The sequence below is a fragment of the Buteo buteo genome, chromosome 1 (genome assembly GCF_964188355.1).
Source record: "Buteo buteo chromosome 1, bButBut1.hap1.1, whole genome shotgun sequence".
NCBI lineage: Eukaryota > Metazoa > Chordata > Aves > Accipitriformes > Accipitridae > Buteo > Buteo buteo.
The window spans coordinates 36,191,155-36,212,599 of record NC_134171.1 but is presented as its reverse complement, the minus strand read 5'-3'; the positions used below and the strand labels follow the sequence as shown (position 1 = coordinate 36,212,599).

The 21,445-nt window shown below is 38.4% G+C and overlaps 2 protein-coding genes and 1 long non-coding RNA gene across 26 annotated transcripts in view; 1 reads left to right on the top strand and 2 right to left on the bottom strand.

Annotated features, from left to right (window-relative positions):
• LOC142030905 (uncharacterized) overlaps window positions 1–21,445 on the top strand; it is a 115,881-nt gene that overhangs the window by 48,882 nt on the left and 45,554 nt on the right. The window lies entirely within an intron of this gene.
• The window catches only part of SORBS2 (sorbin and SH3 domain containing 2), a 188,346-nt gene continuing 169,584 nt past the window's right edge, over window positions 2,684–21,445 (bottom strand). For 21 of the 22 annotated variants that reach the window (XM_075027196.1, XM_075027276.1, XM_075027340.1 and 18 more), the window contains 4 exons: window positions 20,404–20,607; window positions 8,583–8,632; window positions 5,453–5,559; window positions 2,684–4,710 (listed from right to left, as the gene is read on the bottom strand). In XM_075027196.1, coding sequence (XP_074883297.1) covers window positions 4,649–4,710; window positions 5,453–5,559; window positions 8,583–8,632; window positions 20,404–20,607 — 423 coding nt within the window. In that variant the 3' untranslated portion in view covers window positions 2,684–4,648. The remainder of the gene's footprint in view (window positions 4,711–5,452; window positions 5,560–8,582; window positions 8,633–20,403; window positions 20,608–21,445) is intronic. The other variant, XM_075027212.1, reaches the window with a different exon arrangement.
• LOC142030899 (uncharacterized) lies at window positions 12,328–17,053 on the bottom strand (the record flags this gene model as incomplete). The annotated part of the gene is made up of 2 exons (XM_075027402.1): window positions 12,328–15,227; window positions 16,244–17,053. Coding segments are annotated over 2 exons (1,071 nt in total), but the record flags the coding sequence as incomplete, so codon positions are not given.

Genomic DNA, 21,445 nt, shown 5'->3' with positions numbered 1-21,445 from the left:
CAGTCTGTTGCTTAAATAGCATAGGCAGGATTTCAGCGAACTTGGCAGATTTGAATATATTTGGTTTACCTGGATATCAACACTTCTCTACTTTTTGACTAAAACATTAACATTACAGTTTTTCCTGAAGTGTCAATGACTTGTTATTCTTACTACACTGGCCTATCTTGTCCCTTCGTTCATTCCCTCTGCAATTAGCAAAGAGGATGCCATTTCACCCCTTAGGCATTCACACCATTAACCATCCAGAATTTCTTTATATTAGTGAGACTACATCAAGTAGTTGGTGTTAGGAGGCTAGCTTTTATAGAAAAAGACTATTAAAGCACAGTACTTTCAAATTCTTGCAGTTCTTACAGGTATATGGCACAAAGCAGTGCTTCAGTGATGTCCCAGATCCCACACTGGGTCACCCAGCAAATGGAAAGGACAAACCACACATTTGATTGTACCTTCCAGTATTTGGTTATAGGGCTGTAAGGAGAGATGCACGTGGTGGGTTTAAGCTACCTTAGCATAGGAAGGGCACATTTACCTCAGTGATAATAGTACTGACTAAATTAGGCCTTGTCCAAATTGAAAGCATTCCCAGCACCAACCGTGTTTGTGCTGACAAAGGAGTTTATCTGCTGGAGTTTTAACAGCAGTCCCTGGTCGTAACCTTCCAGTAGACAAAGTTAACATTTTAAGCTACATACTCATGTATTTATTTAGAAGTGTCGGTGGTTTTGCATTTTCCAGCCCAGCTATTGTAAAGACAAAACTGAGCATGAATCAGACTTGAGGAAATCGATGATTCTTGTGCAAATGCAGGTTGTTGTTGTGCTGCATTCTTCAGTGGTAGAAGTACGGCACATACAGCGTTTGGGAGAACGCAGCCCAGCAATGGCAGCCAGTGTGGCTTGGAGCAGAAGGACCAAAGAGCTAGTCTGAGGTACCAGCAGTAACCAGTGAAAAAAAACCAAACCAGAAACCACCAAGCTGTTGCTTGTTTGCTTTGCTTCTTGTTGCAGGTTTTGTTTTTCTTTGAACAGTTGTTCCCTGCCAGACAGAGACATTAGTATGGGGTAATTCATTTTTTCAGGCAGAGTCCCAGGTATAGGATGCTCCCCAAAAATCTGTTTTCATAGAATGGTTTGGGTTGGAAGGGACCTTAAAGATCATCTAATTCCAACATCCCTGCCATGGGCAGGGACACCTTCCACTAGACCAGGTTGCTCAAAGCCCCATCCAACCTGGCCTTGAACACTTCCAGGGATGGGGCATCCACAACCTCTCTGGGCAACCTGTCCCAGTGCCTCACCACCCTCACAGTAAAAGGATTTTTGTCTTAATATCTAATCTAAGTCTACCCTCTTTCAGTTTAAAACTGTTACCGCTTGTCCCATCGCTACATGCCCTTGTAAAAAGTCCCTCCCTAGCTTTCCTGTAGTCCCGCTTTAGGTAGTGGAAGGCTGCTCTAAGGTCTCCCCAGAGCCTTCTCTTCTCCAGGCTGAACAACCCCAACTCTCTCAGCCTGTCTTCACAGGAGAGGTGCTCCAGCCCTCTGATCATCTTCATAGCCCTCCTCTGGACTTGCTCCAACAGGTCCATGTCCTCCTTACATTGGGGGCCCCAGAGCTGAACACAGTACTCCAGGTGGGGTGTCACGACAGCAGAGTAGAGGGGCACAATCACCTCCCTCGACCTGCTGGCCATGCTTCTTTTGATGCAGCCCAGAATGCGATTGGCTTCTGGGCTACAAGCATACATTGCTGGCTCGTGTTCAGTTTTTCATCCACTAATACCCCCAAGTCCTTCTCCTCAGGGCTACTCTCAATCCACTCATCACCCAGCCTGTATTTGTGCTTGGGATTGCTCTGCCCCATGTGTGGGACCTTGCACTTGGCCTTGTTGAACTTCTTCATCAGGTTGGCACAGGCCCACCTCTCAAGCCTGGCAAGGTCCCCCTGGATGGCATCCCTTCCCTCCAGCGTGTCGACTGCACCACACAGCTTGATGTTGTCATCAAGCTTGCTGAGGGTGCACTCGACCACACTGTCCCTGTCGCTGACAGACAGTGCTGGTCCCAGTACTGATCCCTGAGGTACACCACTCGTCACTGGTCTCCACTTGGACGTTGAGCCATTGACTGCAACTCTTCCTTTGAGTGGGACCATCCAGCCAATTCCTTATCCACAAAGTGGTCCATCTGTCAAATCCATGTCTCTCCAATTTAGAGACAAGGAAGTCTGCTAGAGATAGGAATAACCTATTTTCCTTAAATCTTGCTTCTATGCTCTCACTTTACAGAGGAGTTCTTGTTTTGCTTTTGTTGAAGGATTAGGGTGTGGGAACTTTTGCCAGGTATAAAGGGTTCACCATTGAGTGTTTTACCTTTGTGCTGCTGGAGTGAAGGGTGGCTCTGGTAACAGAAAAATTATCTCAGATTAGCACAGTCAATGCAGGAAGTCCATAGTATTGCTCTTGCAGTCAAGTGTTTTAGGGATGACACTGAAGTGGAACAACTGATTGCTGTGTGGGCAATGCTAGTTGCCCACCTATATAACCAGTGTATGCTTGGTGGTAGAAAAAAAATCTCTGTACAAGGCAAAACTATTTGCATATAAGCTTGAAGAGTTAAGTGCTTTGCAACACTTAAGTAATACATTATTTATATTTTGAGAAATAATGGGGGAAACAGTTGTGTACTCCAAGCAAAATTTATTAGAAGTCTATTCAAGAAAAAAAAACCACAGAGACCTTTTGCTTGTAGGAATTCAAAGTCAGTTACCTGAAAGCCAGGTATGAAAAACCTGTATTTTTCTAAAATCAGATACAGAGTAGAAACAGTACTTTTTAAATATCACAGGCAACAGATATTTAAGTCTTCAATCATAAATGGCATCAAAGATAGGTATTAATCTCACAGCAAAGCTGCATGCAGATCTAGTTTAAAATTGAAAGCCTTTGAATATAAAGCTTTTGCCATGAAATCTGCAATAATAAAGGTATGCTGCACAAAGATGTTTCTTTACCTTTGTCTTAATGACATTTCTCAGTAATAAAGACATATGTACATTTAGATTTGGCTGGTAAACCATATTTTAATTAATAAAATTTTGCATAAAATGCTATCTTACAGAATTGCACTATCCAGATGTGCTTATGGTAAATAGAGCAAGAAAAGAAAAATGCAGTGAAGTGTTCTGTATGTGAAGAGGGCAAAGATCAAATAAGGAACTTAATTTTTTTAAAATCAACAACCAAATGGCTCTGTACAAAAAAGCAAACATATGTACAAAATGCTACAGAGACTACATACATTTTGATAATTTCAATCCTTTACCCATGAGAAATGCAGTAGAAGCTTTTGCCATCTATAAGGTGCTGAAGAAACCAAATCTGAATTTTTATTTTTATAAAGCCATAGTCATTATCATCCTGTGCCTTAATTTCATTTGCTATTTATGCTTACCTTTGCTTATGGAAAATGTATGTTTTCAAATACTTGTTTCATTCAGGAAAAAAAGAAAAACCCACCTCTAAAATGTATCAGTTTTAATACTTGTGACTTTTCTTTTCTGTACTAAATTCCTAAAAAGAATGTGTAACTCAGGTTTTGTTAACATATATATGTATATATATATAGTGAAGTAAATCAGTACATGATACTTTTGTGAATATTTTTCAGGTGGCTATGTTAGGAAAAAAAAAAAAAACAACCCAAACCAACAACCCTTTGCACTAACACTGTTTACTTCCTGCTTCTTAAGATTCCTGATACGTAAAAAACACTAACCTCTCAAACTTCATGTTGCTTACTATTACAACATTTTGATTACAATCATTTAATGTCAGACATCAGTAGCAGGTTATTATTGTCTATGCTTATATCATTGTCTGTCTCTTCATTAAATCCTCTTTCCCGAGGTTTTATGCCTCGTGCATTTCTTGCCTTTTAACAGAAAACACTACAGCTTTATTAGGGGAAAAAAGAAAAAAAGGTTTAGCCAATACCATTGCACCCGTTCAGAACACTTGCAGTTCTTCCATTTTTTCACCACGCTTGCTGGAGATTTTACAATCACTGTGCATATGTTACAACATACAAGTGCAGGCAAAAAATTTATATTATAATTTGTCATACATTGTAAACCAGTACAATAGGCAAACCTGTGATACGGCAAAGTGAAAGCAACAAATGCTGCCGAGCTAATAAGAATGTGGAAACTCAAAAATTTTTTTAAAATATAGTAAACAGCAACTTCCCCCTGTATTACATGCATGCTGAAAAAATCCCATCAGACTTCATGATAGTACCACAAATGTCCAAACCAAGAACAGTTTCCCACCCTCCCATGGCAATTCATCTGTGTACCTGTCATCAGGCTTTTCCTATTGTGTTTCAAATGAAAAGACTTTAAAGCAGGGAGTATTTAAATGTTGAAATGATTCCTCTTGTTTCAGAAAAGCTTAGTTATTCACACCGTGGTCGTTGCTGTAATACTGCTGGAACGGTTTGGCGGGTGGGATGGGATGAGGATGAACTAGATGGCCTCTATCTGAGACTGCAAGCAAGAAAACAGAAGGCCAGCGTAGCATGTTTTCTAGCAGCTTTATGCAGATGTGTTGCAGAGATGCAGCATAAATAAGTAGAAAAAAAAATTCACAGCCTCTTGACATAGTTTCCAGGGAAAGTACCAAAGAATTTGGTTCTTCTCGAAGTTCCTGAAATTAGAAGCAATAGATGAAAGATGGGAATAACAACAGGAAATCGCGATGTAAGCATGGCCTTTAAATTTTTATGTTTAATATTGCACAAACAGAAATATCTACCGTTCTTTATAATATAACTTCAGGAAGGAAAAAGCAAATAAAGATGCATATTTGATTACATTGTTAGGCCTGATTAAAAGCTGTGCTAAAGTTTTGACTTGGTACGTAGAAATCATTTAATTTCAACAACATCAAGTCTATTTAAATAATTTGAATTTTTGAAAAGCTGGGGACTAATTAGGTGATTAAGTTAGCCACTATGTGCATGAGGGTTTATGGAATGATTAAGCCTACTTACGGAATCTCTGTTTGTTCAGCAATACTTGGTTCTCACAAGTAGTCAATTCTGTAGATGTATTCATGCGATTAAGTTTTACATTACCTGGTCTTTATGAAGAGAGCCTTAATACATTGTCCATTTTGTGTCACATGAGAATGACAACAGTGCTGTACAACAAACTGGAGGCACATGTCAATTTGTGTCCATCAATTCCAAAAGACAAAAGTGTAAAATTGCCCACTAATTTCAGTGGATTTTGGTTGGGATTTCTCCTGATAAAGCCAGGTTCAGGTTTATTACACTGAATACCAAAAATTACTTTGTTTGAAAGGCACCAAGCAAAGAAGGCAGCAAAGGTCAGGAGAAAAAAAACCCAACAAACTAAAATGAAAAAGCAACCAAATTAAAACATACCCACAAACCATCCATCATCACATTTTTCCATCACATCAATGACATCTCCCTCTTTGAGCTCCAATTCATCTTCGTTCCTAGGAGTATAGTTATATAGAGCCTGAAACCTTAAATAGGACAAATGATGCATTTTAAAAAGAAGTAAGAGTTCTTTGCACCTTTGCTGAAGTAAAGGAGCTGGTTTAAACATTAACTAGTAAGTAACACTTCTTGCAAATATAAGGGAAAAGGGTTTATTTTGCCTGGTGGACTTCAGGGCTAGGTACTTATTATAGTAAATAAACAAAACTGTATTGGAAAGGTAACTCATCAGACATTGAAGGCTGTGGGGACTCAAGGCAAGCCTGCTGCCTCCTCAACCAGTTGCTTTGAACACAGAATTCTAGTATTTTTGTTTTAGCATTATTTTATAGTTGAGTCACCAAAACGGAGGACTTCTAGAGGGGAGTCTGCAGATGCGCTAGCCCCTTAACCTGCTGTGATCAGTACCTAAAACTGGCTCTGCCTTTAAGCTCTGGAAAGCTGAACCTAGTGTTCACATTCTCTGCCCCAGCAGAGCAAAGTGCCGCACAGCATTAGCGAGGTGCCAGGCATCCTTCGGCAGTCGGGGTGCCCAGGGCTCTCCTGGCTCAGGCGCGCTGCCGCTGGGACGGGGGGACCTCCCTGGGCGCCGCAGTAGCAACTGCTGAGGACGGGCTTGGCACTATAGGAGCTCTGCACGTCAAAGAGGTGCCTTCCTCTGTGGGGAAGGTAGCAAGCAATTGCTATTTGGAAACATACAGCTGTAACCCCTTCCCTGGTTAAAACTGATTATATATATATAAATATCTCTGAGAGTGAGGGAGAGGCTTGAATCGAGTCAGGGGACATAAGGATGGAAACTCAAAACAGTATTCAGACACCGACTTGTACCTCCACCCTGGCCAGGGGCTGCAGGTTGAAGGATGTAAGGTGGATAAATGGAAAGAGGTATGAGATTACTAAATCTATTATCTTTCATTCCTTGTCAGCTTTTAATTGAGTTTGTTGGAATTGGAAGAATGGCAATAAACTCTTAATAGGGGTAACTGAAGGTGCTTGGGCTGACAGCCCATGGGAAGATTGCTGCTAAAGCCTGTGAGTTCTGCAGAATCAGAATCTGCCTTTTTTTCTAACCATCTGTGCCCCAGCTATGACCAACCACATGTAAGATGCAGGGTACAACTGCAGAAATGGTACAAAGGAAATAGTTTTAATTTCAAAATATCGAAACAAAACATAATCACGTCCTTTTTTCCCTCTTAACAGTTCACTGACTTTAAAACCTTAATGCCATTTACACTTCCTCCAATAAAAACAAAGTAACTCCCCCTTTGGTGTGTTGGTAATGAATATTTCCATTAGCTCTGTATCATTCAGGCAAAGTTTCCATGGCTTAAATGGGATGTTTATTTCAGTAAAAAAATCCTGCTTCTGAAAGTCCCCTTTGAAAATCCTTTATACAGACTGGTGCTAGGGTTAGTGTAATGATGGTCACCTTGAATAAGCTACACTTATTTTTCACATTGCTGGTTTGGAGAACAAAAAAAAAAAGACACTGTTCCAAGAAAAAAAAAAAAAGATTTTAACTTAATTTCTCATGATTGGCAGTTATCTCCCCAAATCTGAAATATATTTTAATCACACTAACAAAATGGAACGGGACTGGTTATTTAAGCAATTACCTCTCATAATTTGTGTAGCAGGAGAAAGAACAATCTGTGCAAAAAATTAAATGGCAATAACATTTTCTGTCATGCTTATCATTATTCCAGGAAAACAGAGCTAGGATGATATTCCAAAACTGATTAAATGCAGCTTCCAAAGCTACAGGAGTTGCAGATGTAATGTGTCATGAATAGGATTCAAGCCAATTACTTTACTCAAATACAGTAACAAGAACTTCCCAATTAGCACACTTCGTACTTTAGAAATCTAACATTAGTCATTTCTAGAGAGTCCATTTTAATAACTTCTTTGTAGTAATTTCATTCTTTCTTTGCTAATCTAAGAATTTCTTAAATATGAAAACTCCACTACCATTTATAACACTAACAGAATACATATTCAAGACAAAGAATGGTTGGTTGGCAATTTAAATAAATTTCTATTTTTAATTTTGGGAATAAGTAAATTTAGTCATGAACTATTTAAACTATATTGAACAACAGTAATTAGATGATTATTGCTTACAAAACAGAGTTAGGTGCTTCAGTATGCTCAACAAAACCAACAGGAGCTCGTGGTTTTAGTGAGATTGAAACCCAAATGTCCAATTTTCATTATATATTATCTGTGTTATAGTTATTTGGTAACTTTTTGCCCCTCTCTCCTCTCTTGCCATTTCTTCAAGTGACTAACAGGTAAACTTTTAAATATTTTTAGATGCAAAGCCTTAGTTATGTTTAGGAGAATTCATCTGTTAGGGCATACTCCACTGATGCTAGAGGAAGAATGGCTACTGGTTTCAGTGATCACTGAAGCAGGACCTGAGTGCAAGACTTGGGGGGGGATCAAAACAATCTTACAATCTTGCACAAATAGCTTTATGTGTTTTAACCCAAGTGCTTACATTGTTTGTAAAAATAAGACTTGAGATCTAGGTTCTCCAGCTTTCAGAAAGGCTTTCTTGTATCTAATTTTTAAATAGCACGTGTAAATGACATGAAAAAGTGTAAGCCTGTGTTCCTATAATCAACATTATCAAGTTGTTTTTTTTCTCTCTATTCACATCCAGAACTGTTTCTGAATAATTTGTGTCAAGTCAGTAAAGCAGATGAGTTGAATTAATGTTAAATCTTTAACTGGCATTCTGCTGAGACGTAAAAATGGAGAGAATAAAAAAAGTCAAACTTTATTTTTACACAATTATTATCCCCTTTAAGTATAAATGATGGAGAACTAAGTTGGCGTGTCTGTCTGAATCTGATGTAAATTAAACAAGGCTTTGCCCTCTGGGACTGTCTTGGATATCTTCCTACATCATGTGGTTATCTGTAAATTTCTGAAGTCTCTTTATAATTGTACTTGGCAGGTTAACAAATTATTTGATGATGTGCCGGCTATTGCTTAAATGTTAGGTTTTGGTTTAGTAGACAAGAAGTATACTTACGGTTCCCCCCCACTGTGTATGTTTTCATGAGCAAGCACAGGGCGCTGTGGCTGAAATGAAATGATTTGAAATGTAATAAAGATTTATAGTCGAAGGTCCAAATAGCTGGATAGGGGCATGATACATAGTTGCTTGAGAGTTCATATTCTACCTTGCGTAAAACAACACTCCCTCCTGCCCCTCCTCCAACTCACAATAAATTCTTAAGAGACATGGCAAGCAACAGAATCTTGGCAAGTTTAAAGATCTGATTTTTGGAGGACATAAGAAAAAATAAAACAAAACTGTGAACTTTATCAACAGTCCATTCTATTTATAGTATAGTATAAAGTTGGAACAGAACCCTTCTGCCTCTTTACTCTGAAAGAGAAATAGCATTAGAAAACTCAGATGCAACTGATGAACATTATGCATTCCTTGGGTGAAGCATATTTTTAGATAAGCAGAAATAAAATCTCCTATACTTAATGGCAGAATTTAGAATATTCATAGACAAACAACATACCAATTTACATTACACACACACAGAGTACTAACTTGGCAGGCGTAACATGCTATGCTTTAATTAATTCTGTTTCATCTCAAGGGGGAGCACAAAGCCATGCAGGCTGTTGGGAGGTAAAGAGCAGAAAGAATTTTTGAAAGAAAGCATGTAATTATGTGAAAATAACAATTAACACTTTTACTTCAGAGGAAAAAGTAGTTTGTATTTCCAGTGCAAAGCTTTATGAAAGCAACTACTCTCCTTCTTAACGGAGCATTACCCACCACTAATAATCCAATAAATCTGGACGCAATGGAAGTAAAAAATATTAACCTCCTACAGAAACTATATCTTTATTAGAAAGACATTGACTTAAACCGATTAGAATCTGGCTGGGGCCAGAAACAGTGCAGGAGCAGCTGCTCGGGAGAGCTCTTGATGTGAGCAGTGATCATGTTCTCTGTTGACTGAGGATGCCCTACGGTCATGCTGTAGAGACTGACAGTCTGGTACAAGTCTGGAAACCGTATCTGTTTTGGGAGTGTGGATATCAAATGCAGCTCATAGCACTTTCTTTCATGAATTGAGTAAACTGCAACCTGATCTTGAAGCCATGGGATTTGTCTTATTGCTCCATGGTTCTCTTTTTTCTCAAGTTTGAGTGTTTCAGTTCATATTGCTTCAGTTTACTGTTGAAGATGATGCGGTCTTCCATGGGAGAAGGCTGTGGTAAATAACCTACAGCCTGATGATATCAATTGAATGAAAAATGCACTGTGTGTTCCCCCCTCCTTCCCCATAACATCTCCAGATGAAATTGAAGTAGTTAGATTTCTTTTCATCATGTTTATATGTGTACATGTAGAAAATATTGTGAACATTCTCCACTTCATTTTTACAGTCTGTCGAGTATAATTTTAAAAAGGTGACTAAAGATGCAGGCAGGTAGATTACAGGAATTTTATTAGTATTAATGACAGCTAGGTGGGAAAGAGGTTTTCAAAGTAAAAAAAAATTCTTTTATACTCTTTGACTCTCTTCTCTCCCTCATTTAACTCTCCTCTGCCAGTGTACAAGAAAGATGGATAATTTTTACTGAAGAATCCAATAATAAAGACTGCAAATCAGACACTTCAGTTCTTATTAAACCCCCTTCAACAGTTGGCTTGTCAAGTAAGAAGAGAATATTCCACTGGGCAGATTGCTTGGTATTTGGATTGGAATCTGACCTTACTCTCTGCTAATCTTTCATCAGGTCCGTAACTGAGCTGAATGCCAAAGATAGTCAGAGATGCAAGAGAACTCAACCAAGGTTAAGGATTTTTCTTGCAAACAATAAAAGTCAATGTCCTAAACAATACTACAAATGATTTAATGCTTTGAACATATACCAAGCCAGGAAGAAATTAGATAGGTCAGTATTATCTTCTTTTTCTGCATATGCTGCAATGCTTTAAAATGTTTTATTGCTAGTTAACTACTGTAGAAACAGATGATAGAAAATCAAGGTGAGTGAAGATTTTCAACTCTATGTTATTGCTACAGAGAAAACTTTGACGGAATTAGAATCTGGGAAAACCAGAGTGAAGTAATCTGTGGGACCTCGGAGCTTGTTCTCTATGCAAATGCATTCGTCAGTAGTACCGCAGCTGACATCAAGAAGCTTTCTCCCTGTTTTCTTTCCCTAAGCTCTCATTCCCATATACAGTGGCATTGGCTAGAATGGGGACTGTTGCAAGGTCTGGCTAATTGTGCTCAAGAGATATCATGAAATGCATCACCCTATTGGTAGGTCGCTCTTGGTGCTTGGGATTTCTAGTTTCCAGCTATGGCTCAGTTCACTACACTATCGTGTTTGCTGGGAAAAAATGTAGGGCCTAATCCCCCAAACATTAAAAAGTGTGGAGTCAAGTCAGTGGTCCCAGTTGTACACCTGATTTTCATGCATGATAGATATGCACTTGCATATAATAGTTCTGTATAGTCCTGAACATGCAAATTAGGTGTACAATGTGCTCTTGTAGTTTTGGAATCAAATACACAAGTGCACTAAACACTGACCAGTACAGTCCTCTCGATACATTGATTACATGCCATTCATTTGGGGAAACATGCAAAATTAAAATAAGGCTTAATCCCCTTTTTTTATGGATCTTATTCCCAGTTGGATGTTCTTTGGGATGGTGTTGATCCGCTACTACAAGAATCCTGGCCTTCCTATGATTGATTTGTCTCTCTTCAGTAATGAAGAAAACACTGTCCCCTCATACCTGGTAGCAAACAGAGGCCTGCCAAAAAGCCAAGACTTTGAAAAGTTACACAAACCTGCATATCTTAAATTAAAATTCAAATTTTAAAAAGGGAACCACCAGGAAAGACTATAAACTAAAATCAGCAGCAACAGCAATGAAAACAGTTTATCCCATTATCAGTTTTAAGAGCCAAATGTTAAGAAACCAATGCAAAGAATAATTTAGTCCTAAACTGAAAGTAAAACATAACCCATAAATTCTCATTCTCATAGTTTAGGTTGGTTTTTTTTCATAATTTAGATCACCTTTTTGAGTGAAACACATGTAAACTCTACACAATCTGACTTTCTTGCTAGGTAAAATTGTTACAGTTATGTTACTGTTATACTACAGATATGAAGGAAAAGGCTAAAGAGTATGACAGCCTGGAATAACAGTGCTTGGATAAAGAGGGACAGTGCTGAGTGAACATAATATAGCAGCAACAAAACATTTTGAAAAGAAGGGCATGGCTTCAAAAACAAGAATTCAGCCTGTGTACATGCAATGAAGGATAAATTCTTGACTCTTAGAAACTGTGATTTTAATAAACTAGAAATGCTTTGAAACAGAGGAGTAATTTAGGAAAAAACAGGCTAAATATGAAGAACTTTGATCTCTCAAATCTTGTAGCACTGGAAATACTATGCAGTACTGCAGAGATACAATACACTAATGGATTTATGAAAAAAGTTTTGGCACACACAGACCTGTTGGCTTTACTCAGACATAGCACAGAAGCACAACAGGAAGAAAACACGGCATACTGATAGTATTGAGACACTTGGGCAAAAGCAAAATACTGAAAGACTAGACATTGAACTCCTTTTCTATGGAAATGCTGTTATTGCACACTGGGCATCCAATACCATACCCTGTGTGAATAGCTGTGACCTCTGACAGGTGAGCTGCAGGATCTCTTAGTCATCACTGGGCTACGAGGAGGTTTACCCATAACAAATATCTCTCTCTTTAAATTAGCCTAGAAGAACCACAAAAACTGAGTCAAGTAAGAGTTTAAGGGTGAAGCATCATGGGATTTTTCTTGCTTCATTCATACATGCAAACTGGACATGCTTTTCTTGATCACGAAAACCAATTGTGTTACAGGTGCAAATAATGGTACTACTAGTCTATGGTATTTTCATTGTTGCCACTATATCTTTTTTCCAAGGGTTTGCTGCTCTGGCAGATGCCCTTACACATTACGGTTAAAAGATTAATCACACACAGTGTATGCAGTTGGAGTAAGAAAAGTTATTGTAATTGTACCCACTGAAGTAGCTCAGTTAATAATATAGAAAAGCTCAACAGCACAGAACAGAAAAACTATTTTCGAGATGCCAATGACAAATGTCGTAATTCCTTGCTGTTAAACAGAACATGGGCCTTAAATTTGCATTTAGAAAGCAAGTAAATACTTGATGGAAAGTACTTCAAGGAAAAATCCTTGTTTTGTTAATATCACTATAAATCAGCTAAATAGTTGTCAGAATTTGGCTCCTAAGGGTGTGTGCACAGCAAATGTGAATTCTCAGGGGCAGGGGTGAGTTGGGGAGAATGTGAGAGGAGTGGAGTGCTGACACTGGAAACCTTTTCTTTGTTATTTGTGACTGTTTGCCAGTAGAATGTGACAAGACAGAAAAGCCCCCTCTTAGGAGCTGAGAGGGTGAATTAAAAAAAAAAAAAAAAAAAAAAAAAAAAAGGATATCATGGGAGGCCAAGGAGGCAGGAAAACATCAGCATTTCTCCTTGGGAAGTGTCTTCAGAGTTCTTCCTTTGGAGGACACATCCCTCCCATCAACATGGAACAAAGTGACACTTCCCACCCATAGCTCCTTGTATTCTACTGCCCAAAGCCCTAGTCATGCTTTAGATTTGAGCCACATTCCAAATATATATACACACATATGCATATATATGTGTGTATTTTTATATCAACAAAAATTACCAAAGTATCAGTATACAGTTTCAAGAACTCTCTGAAGAACTTCCCTTCACTTGTGATACTTGAGTCCTGGAAATGTCTCATGTTCTTTCTGCTGTTGCAGTTGAGAGCAGGCTTTAATCACGGACAACATGCACAAAGAGAAGAGGATAGGAACTGTCCTTCCTTCTCAAGTCCAGCCTGTAGACTAAGGAGCAAGAAATGATGACAGCCAAAACCTGGCTCCACTTACTTTAATCCAACTCTCTATCCTGGCAATGCAGTCAGTGTTGACTGCTGAAAATGGTTTGCTTACACTTGGGAGGAAATAGATCTTTATCTCATTTTGGAAATATTGTACAAAAAAATCTGTCGTTGGTAGGACTGTATCTAATAATTTCAACAATTTTCAAATAGATAAGTCTGTACTGATTAAGTTTACAAAGGAATCTGTTCCCTAGACTTAAAAAATAATCCAGGTTTGAAAACAATAATTAAGAGCTAGAACTCTGTAACAACCCCCACCCCAGACCTCTAGTTCTTCTCAGTACTCAGGCTCTTGTGTCTGCAAGATGGAGTCATCTCCTTGGTTACTTAGAGTCTTCCTTCCTGCCATGCCCAGTGAAGAGCAGTGAGCAGTACACTGTCTAGGAGGTTCCCAGGAGCAGATCTTTTAACTCTCAAAACAAGTATTCCTTCCCTCTCTCTTTTTTTTTTTTTTCCTCCAGCTGGGATTAACATGCCTTGCTCAAACAAGGGTACATAGTATCAGGGTCGCCTAAAAAGAATTTCAGTGTAGATGAGGAATTTTCTGAATTTTGTTGGTTAGGCTAAGCAAAAAGTACCTATCAAAAGGACTGCACAGCTGATAAATTATTCAAAGTTGCAGAAATGAATGCACACTGTGTTTTAACCCTTCTTGAGGTGAAACATACCTAAGTCCATGACAGATTCATGCCCTGGAAAGAATCCTTATGGCTCTCCCCTACTTCAGAAAGAAACCAGCAGATCTGGTGGACCTTAAGACTTAAGTCCATTACGTCTGGGTTTTCCATGAACATACATTGTAAGATGTGGTAAATTTTTAAAAAAAATATGGGTGGTTTTTTTTTTTCATAAATGTAATGATCACTTCTTCTAGGATAGTTTCTCAAATTTTTTTACATGACTTTTTCTCCTTTTCATGAGCAAATGGACATTCTGGAAGTCAGCACTGGGAATTGACTTTGTCTGTCTAGAGCAACTTTCCAGATTTTTCTGCCACAGAGCTGCAATGCTCTGTACAAAGTGTAGTCCTGAAGAGGGAATAATCTTTGTCCAGTCCTTGACTGACAGAATTGGTATTTAGAACATGACCCTTTGCAGTGTTGCTTTACTGTGAAATTTACGACTGTTCTCCCAGGCTTTGGATTGAAATTGAAAACACTTTTAAACTTAGTTTCTGTGTACTTGAATATGATTCTGTTTCTTTCAATTAAGTAGGAGTTGCTGATGTCCTGGTATGGACTTGAAACTGAGTTGAAGGCTTTCTGCTTTCTTGCCTGCTATCTCCTTAAGCTATTTCATTGTATCATAATGGTTACAGCTTTACTTTGTGTTTCATTTGAAGAAGGCCTATCTTAATACTATGTTATTTAATATTAGTAAAGGAAACAATACACTGGAAAAGATCAAACTCAGTGTTAGCCTTGCAGTAATTTAGTATACATGAAGATTTGCAACAATCCATACTCAAGATGTGCAGTTACCTTTAACTTTGGTGAGTCTTTCTCCTGCTGATGTAAGGGTTTAGAAAGGAGAGGGGGTGAGAGGGAAGCAGTAGACGGGGATGTTGTAGGAACAGAGGGAGAAGTTGGTGCCTTGGCAGAGTGAAATGGAAGATTAGAAGAAAGGTGGAAAGGAGGATCGGAGTCTCCTGATGTTCCCACAGAAAGTAGAGCTGGCTTAAATGTTTAAGAAAAACAAGAATTGTACTATAAAACCAGCTGTGAAGGACATAAAACACTCAATAAGGAGTCATGTAACTAACCTGAACAGTCAGAAATGTGATGCTAATTTTATTATTAGTCAGTCTACTCTTCTGGATGAAAATTCTTCCTTCAGAAATCAAAACAAGTTGCCATTTGTGGCCGTGGACTTCATCTCTATTCTTAGGGTTTTCTCCTGTGTTTTTCAGGTCAAGTAACGGTAGAGGCAGCCTGCAAAATCTTGCTAATTAACTAGCTTTACATTTGGCCTAAAACATATTGTCCTAAGCATCTGATTTACACGTTTGCATGTGCCAGCCAAAGCAACTGCCTGAAGAGTCTGTTAAATAAGTGCTGGGCAGAAAAAGTCTGTTCTAAAACTTTGCCTAGAAACCACACAAACTGTGTAGCAATATTCTGCCATTTAATGGCTAGCACACATTTGGGATAGTTCAGTGTTGTACTGTCCCAAAGAGGAATTGGGGAGGGCTTTAGGGGAAGCATTTGTTTAACTGCCAAACATAATCTGATCTGTTATTATTAGTCGCATTCTCATAACTACTATAAATATATCAGCTGGTGAAGTGACACATGTGAAGTACAAACCACTGAGTCTCTGCAGGAAGCATGTCCCTCCCTCTGAAGGATGTTCATAGCATTTGCTTGCTGGGGCCTCTGGCTCAAAAGGGGTGGCATGTAATGGGCCAGTGAGGAAAATGGTTCACTGGCTTTTCACATCAGAAGCTTGATGGCAGCTAGCAAGGACAAAAGGGAAAGGACCAGCAGAATTGATACACTGTAGAACTTACAATGGTGTATATGCCTGCTTCTGAGAAGGGACTATCCCCTAACACCGGCAATTTTTATCGAATACAATAGTATCAAACTGTGCCTGTGCGCAATACAAACGTAAATACAAGAAAAGGCAGAGAGTAATTATATGGAGTAAGCTATCTGAACACAGAAGCCAGGTTTTTCCAAAATTGAAATACCTTATCAATATTCGGTGAAGTGTATCCTTCATAACATACCATGGAGTCTCCTCCACTTGCTACTGGGAATTCTAAATTGTCTTGTCCCAGATCCTCCTCTATATAGAGTCTTGTCAGTTCTTCTGTTGTGTCTTGTGCTCCTCTGTAGAAATCTGGTTCTTGAGGCTTTGACTGATCCCCTGTATTAACTGACAGATCTGCAGTACAGATTTCCTCTTCATTTTCAGCAGTTGCAGCTAGCACTCTGGAGACGGAACCACCTTCATGTGGCGAAGGGATGTTACAGATAGCGCCAACATGTTCACCTTCTCTTGTAGTATCTGACAAGTCTCCAGGTACTTCGATAACTGAAGAGTCAAGTATAACTCTCAAGTCTTTATCTTTTCCTGGTTTGGTATTGCTGCTGGTATGCTTACATGCTATGTCATGAGATGAGCTGGCTGAAGATGAGACAGAGGTAGACAGAAGAAAGGACAGAGGAAGAGCTGTAGGAGAGCTGAGAGAGACCTCTGTATTTGGAATAAAGTGATCATCCTTAACTTGGAGAATGCTGTTACCTGGGGAGATTGCTACAGATTGGGGTATTGTTAATGCCAAAGAATTGAGTTCTTCTAAGTCACAAAGAAAACTGTCTGGAAATGGTGGAGGAGGTAAGGTGCACACGCTTGAAGGTGAGAAACCAACAGTCCTTGAAAACCAGTCACTAGTGGCAGCCTGGAGAATCTTTTGATCAGTGTGTGACCAAGAGGAGGAAAGGTGTCTGGAAAGTGGGGACAGTGCTTGGGGAGGCAACTTCAAAAATAAGAAAAATATGGGAATTTAAATAAATAAGCACAACAGAGAACCAGGGTATGAATAGACTGGAAAGAAAAATGTCTGTGCCATCATCTGGATTATAGGGTATCATTTCAGTGAGCACGGGTGTCTGAAATCATTACTACATGAATCAGAACAGCAGGAAAGACATTTGAAAAATGAAACTGTATCAGGTTCTGGCTTGTGGCTTAAATGTCAAACATTAAGACAGATCTGAATCATTACATTCATGAAGGCAACTTGCATTTGACCTGCTAAAGTTATGTTACTTATGGTGCTCTGTTATTGAGCCTGTCACAGGTTATTAAATCATACAATTAATATTAATGTAATTTTCCCCAAACCATTACTGATACTTTGAGAATAGCATTTTCAGAAGTACAGTTCAGGTGTCATTAAGTATTTCTTTTAAACTATAACAACTAGAGGTGATTTCTAATTATCCTAATGTTAATACTTCTACTTTTTCTTAGTACTTCTGAGTAAATGTTTAAGAAACATCTTTAATACATTGCATACTTTTATTAAGGCATGAGCAGCTACAGAATGCATTTTTTTTTCAAAAGTAACCCTCTTAGTTCAAAATGACATCAACATTTGTGAAAGGTACATTCAATTCTAATTGAATGTAGGCAGTCAACAATGCTTTTAAAATAGTGACAGCACAGTACACAGCAGTATATTTTGAGTACCGTTACATAATATTGATTGAAGTATCCTTCTGGTAAAAGAAACGTCCTTTTGTAAGAATGAGAGACTGGTGAGTCATACGTACACAGCATCAGTAGATATCCATTGCTTCAATAAATACTGAAAATGCATTTTTGTTACTATTAATCCTCAAAATTAAAATTGAGTGAAAAATATTTTGATCTCATTGTTAGAATTATCCAGAATAATTAGATGTACATCTTCTCTCTAAGTAATCTGGACTACTTTAGACTTTAAGTATTACTCTAGAATAGGAAAATAATTTCAAAAGACTAAATTAATGTCGCAGAATAGGAAGGTTAATTTACTTACCTTCTGCTTGAGTTTTCTTGAAGCAAATAGCTTTATTTTATAGTTAGGAAAACCTTTGTTACAGTCTTCTGTAACAAAGTAAACAGTATAGACTGACACAATGCAGTCTGCTAAAACATAGCTAGGCTATTACAAGCAATACTTGATCTCTTTCCCTCAACTTTCCTCTTGAAGAAGGGCCTCTAACCTGTGGTTTTAAGGTCAATAATACTGCTGAGGAGACATTGCCGTTTTTAGTTTCCTGTGACTACAGGCTGCACTAAAGCTGAAGATATAGATGGTCTAGGCCAAATTAAGGAGAGCAAAGCTTGCTCCTGACTTGTGTTACTTATTTATTTTCATTGCCATTAGGCCAGGGAAGTTTAGTGCAATTGCTCTAGCACCAGGGAGTGATACACGCTAAAAAACTCCAAAAGAATAGGAAAAGTGATGTCAGTAATTGTGGTAAACTCCAGAACACCTTCAGGACTGCTAAAGTCCTTCTAGTTAGTCAGGAACAAGATGTCTTCTTACATGGTATTGACATTTCTGAATATAGCTGAATTCAGAAACAAGATGTCTGCTTAGCAGTGTCAGTAGAAGCTTTTTTTTTTTTTTTTTTTGACTTACGCTAGAACCAGATGATTGCAAAAGTTTCCTATGTTACAAAAAAGGCTTCCTCCACTTTCCTCCCCTAGAGAACTAATTTAGTAATAACTAACCTAATAATAGTGGCAGGACAGTTCTGTAATCTGAATGCAAATGCTCTGAAGCATCACCTATGCTCTACAAAGGTTATAGGGGTTGCACAAACACCAGCTTTAGCTGCAGGAAGCAAGCCTGCTCCATAGAAAAAGGGGAGAGAGGCATCTCCAAATAGAGAGAGGCAGCTCCGTAATATGGAGCACCTAAGCTGCCTCATACTTTTGACTTGGCTTCAGGAACATTTAGGTTCCTGTAATAATAAGAGGCCCTATTTTATCAATACCTCAGTCTGCAGCTACAGAATTTGATGCTACTTCAGTTCAACAGTTTTGTCGGAATGAAAGAGAGAGGAGCTAGTTCTCCGTTGTGACACGTTCTGGAAAACCAGACAAGACCTGTTCTAGCAACTGTCCAAAACCAGTTAATATTGTTTAGTCATAAGCAGTATTTTCAGACGCCACTGTTGTCTATAAATGACATCTTTTGGTAGCTGTCCCCAAAGCTGCAAATAAATGTGGAACTTATCTCAAAGTTGAAGCACGTAAATGAGCACCAGTATGCAAGTATATGAAAGAAGAAAAGGGGACAAAACCAAGTGAAACAAATAGAGATTAATAGCAGGATAAGAAGTTTATAATTGCACACAAAACCCACTGCCCATGCTGAAGAGATAAACAACAAAGGTAAAGAGGAAGATTTAGAAATGTTTCCATCTTGAGTGTTCAAAATCATCAATAATATGTTAATGCTAATCACAGTTTGTATGCAGAAACTTTATTAGTTTCTGTCACTGCCAAAAAGCTTATGTTCTCCGCACAGGTGACTGTGAAATCTCACAAGTGAATGATAAATTGGAATACAGGAATCTTTTTGCAACATCCTGTAGTATGATTTGTGGTGGTTATATAGCCTAGGAAGGAAAAGAATTCAGAACCTACAATGGACATTTGGTGTGAAAAATTACAACTATAAAGGTCTGAATCAAAGTTCATTGACAACGTGATGACATTTGCCTCACTACTAAATGAAACAAAACTGTCACTGTTGTTGTACCACTCCGAAGAACCTTGGTTGTACCAACAAGCCTCCTTCTAGAGTGTGAATGGCAAAAGGAGGAAGGTTATAGTACAGAAGCTCTCTATTAGTTGCTCTCCTTTACTTTGAAAGGCACAGAACTGGTCTCCGCAAGTTGTGTCCCCACGCAAACTGCCCTCTCTTGCCCTCTGCATGCTTATGGGACTGCAGGCTTTTAGGACAACTGTGTTATGGGAATTTCTCACATTGCACTACGAAAAGTCTGCTAGACATATCCTTAATGCTTAAAATGCTCAAATTCTGTCTAAGATTCCCAAATAAATTTTGTCCTGTCAGCTTGATTCTTCTGCCCAAATTTTGCCTGGCCCTACTCTCAATAATGTAATAGCTAATGAAGAAAAGAGCAAAAGTCCTGGCAGAATGTAAAACACACACTCAGCTATTAAAATACTTTAAAAACAAGTTAGTAATGCAATTCTACCTATGCAGGAAAGAAAATGTAGTGTACTTAATGCATAAATAATGTATTATGTTATCAAAAAAAATCTGAGGTCCTTCTAAGCCCACTCTAGGGCTGATAGCAAAGAAAAAAAAATCCTTACCTTTGTTGAACTTAAATGGTGTATTCTGTCACTAGAATAGCTTTGGGGTATTGGAGGATCAGGGTAGTCATCAACACTTTTTGATGCATTCTTTTTGATGACTTCTACATAGGAAACAGGGAAGATGCCTTGTCTGTTGGTTCCTGGTATTTTACCTTCATACCAGTTTTGATCAACTCGCTTAAGAAGAATTACTCTGTCTCCCTGAAATGCATTATGAAAATGAGTTATCAGCAGATACATTGTAAGTTAATTTTTTGAATAGTAGATATTATTTTAACACACAGTATTATTTTCCCTGCAGTGCTGTTTCCCATCAGTCTTGAGAGTTGTCTCCATTTTCACATTTCTCCTCCCATTTATAATAAACATGTATACAACCACCATTCCAGCAAAATGGGGGGCTAGTCATGGACTGCAAATGCTATTCTTTTATCAGAGGGGAATCTCATGTAGTCTCCTACTCTTGGTTGGGGCATTAACATTAAACTTTTCTTTGGAACATAACCTGGTCTAATTATTGGCCAAACTACTAGCTAACACCCTAAGTGGAATATGCAATAGTGACTGCTATGCCCATTTTTCCTTAAAAGTGATAAAAGTTAAACAACGCAATCCATGCAAGTGCTTTGTTATCAGTAAAACTGGAATAAGTGGAGGTAGAAAGTTAAAAGATGAGTTCATGGGAAAGATGAGAGAAGGAAGTGCTTTTCCTGTGTAAAAAAGATGGGCAGTGGCTCACTTACTGTTTTTAGAGAGCTTAACATCTGAAATAGAAAATAGCAGCTTTCTACTCAACCTTTTCTCTGTAGTGAAACTTCATGAGCTACCCGCTTTGTTTTACATGATGCGCTTTTTACCATGTGTCTTTATGTAACAAATCCTTCCCTATTAGTTTTGCGTTCTCTCGGGTTTCTGTAATTTTGTTTCTGTAGTTGATTTGTGGAGTACCCAAAAATGATCTTTAGTGGGATGGAACAAAAGAAAATCAGTGCAAGGTAACTTCTGAAAACAAACCAAAACTGGGCTGTCAAGGTTGTGA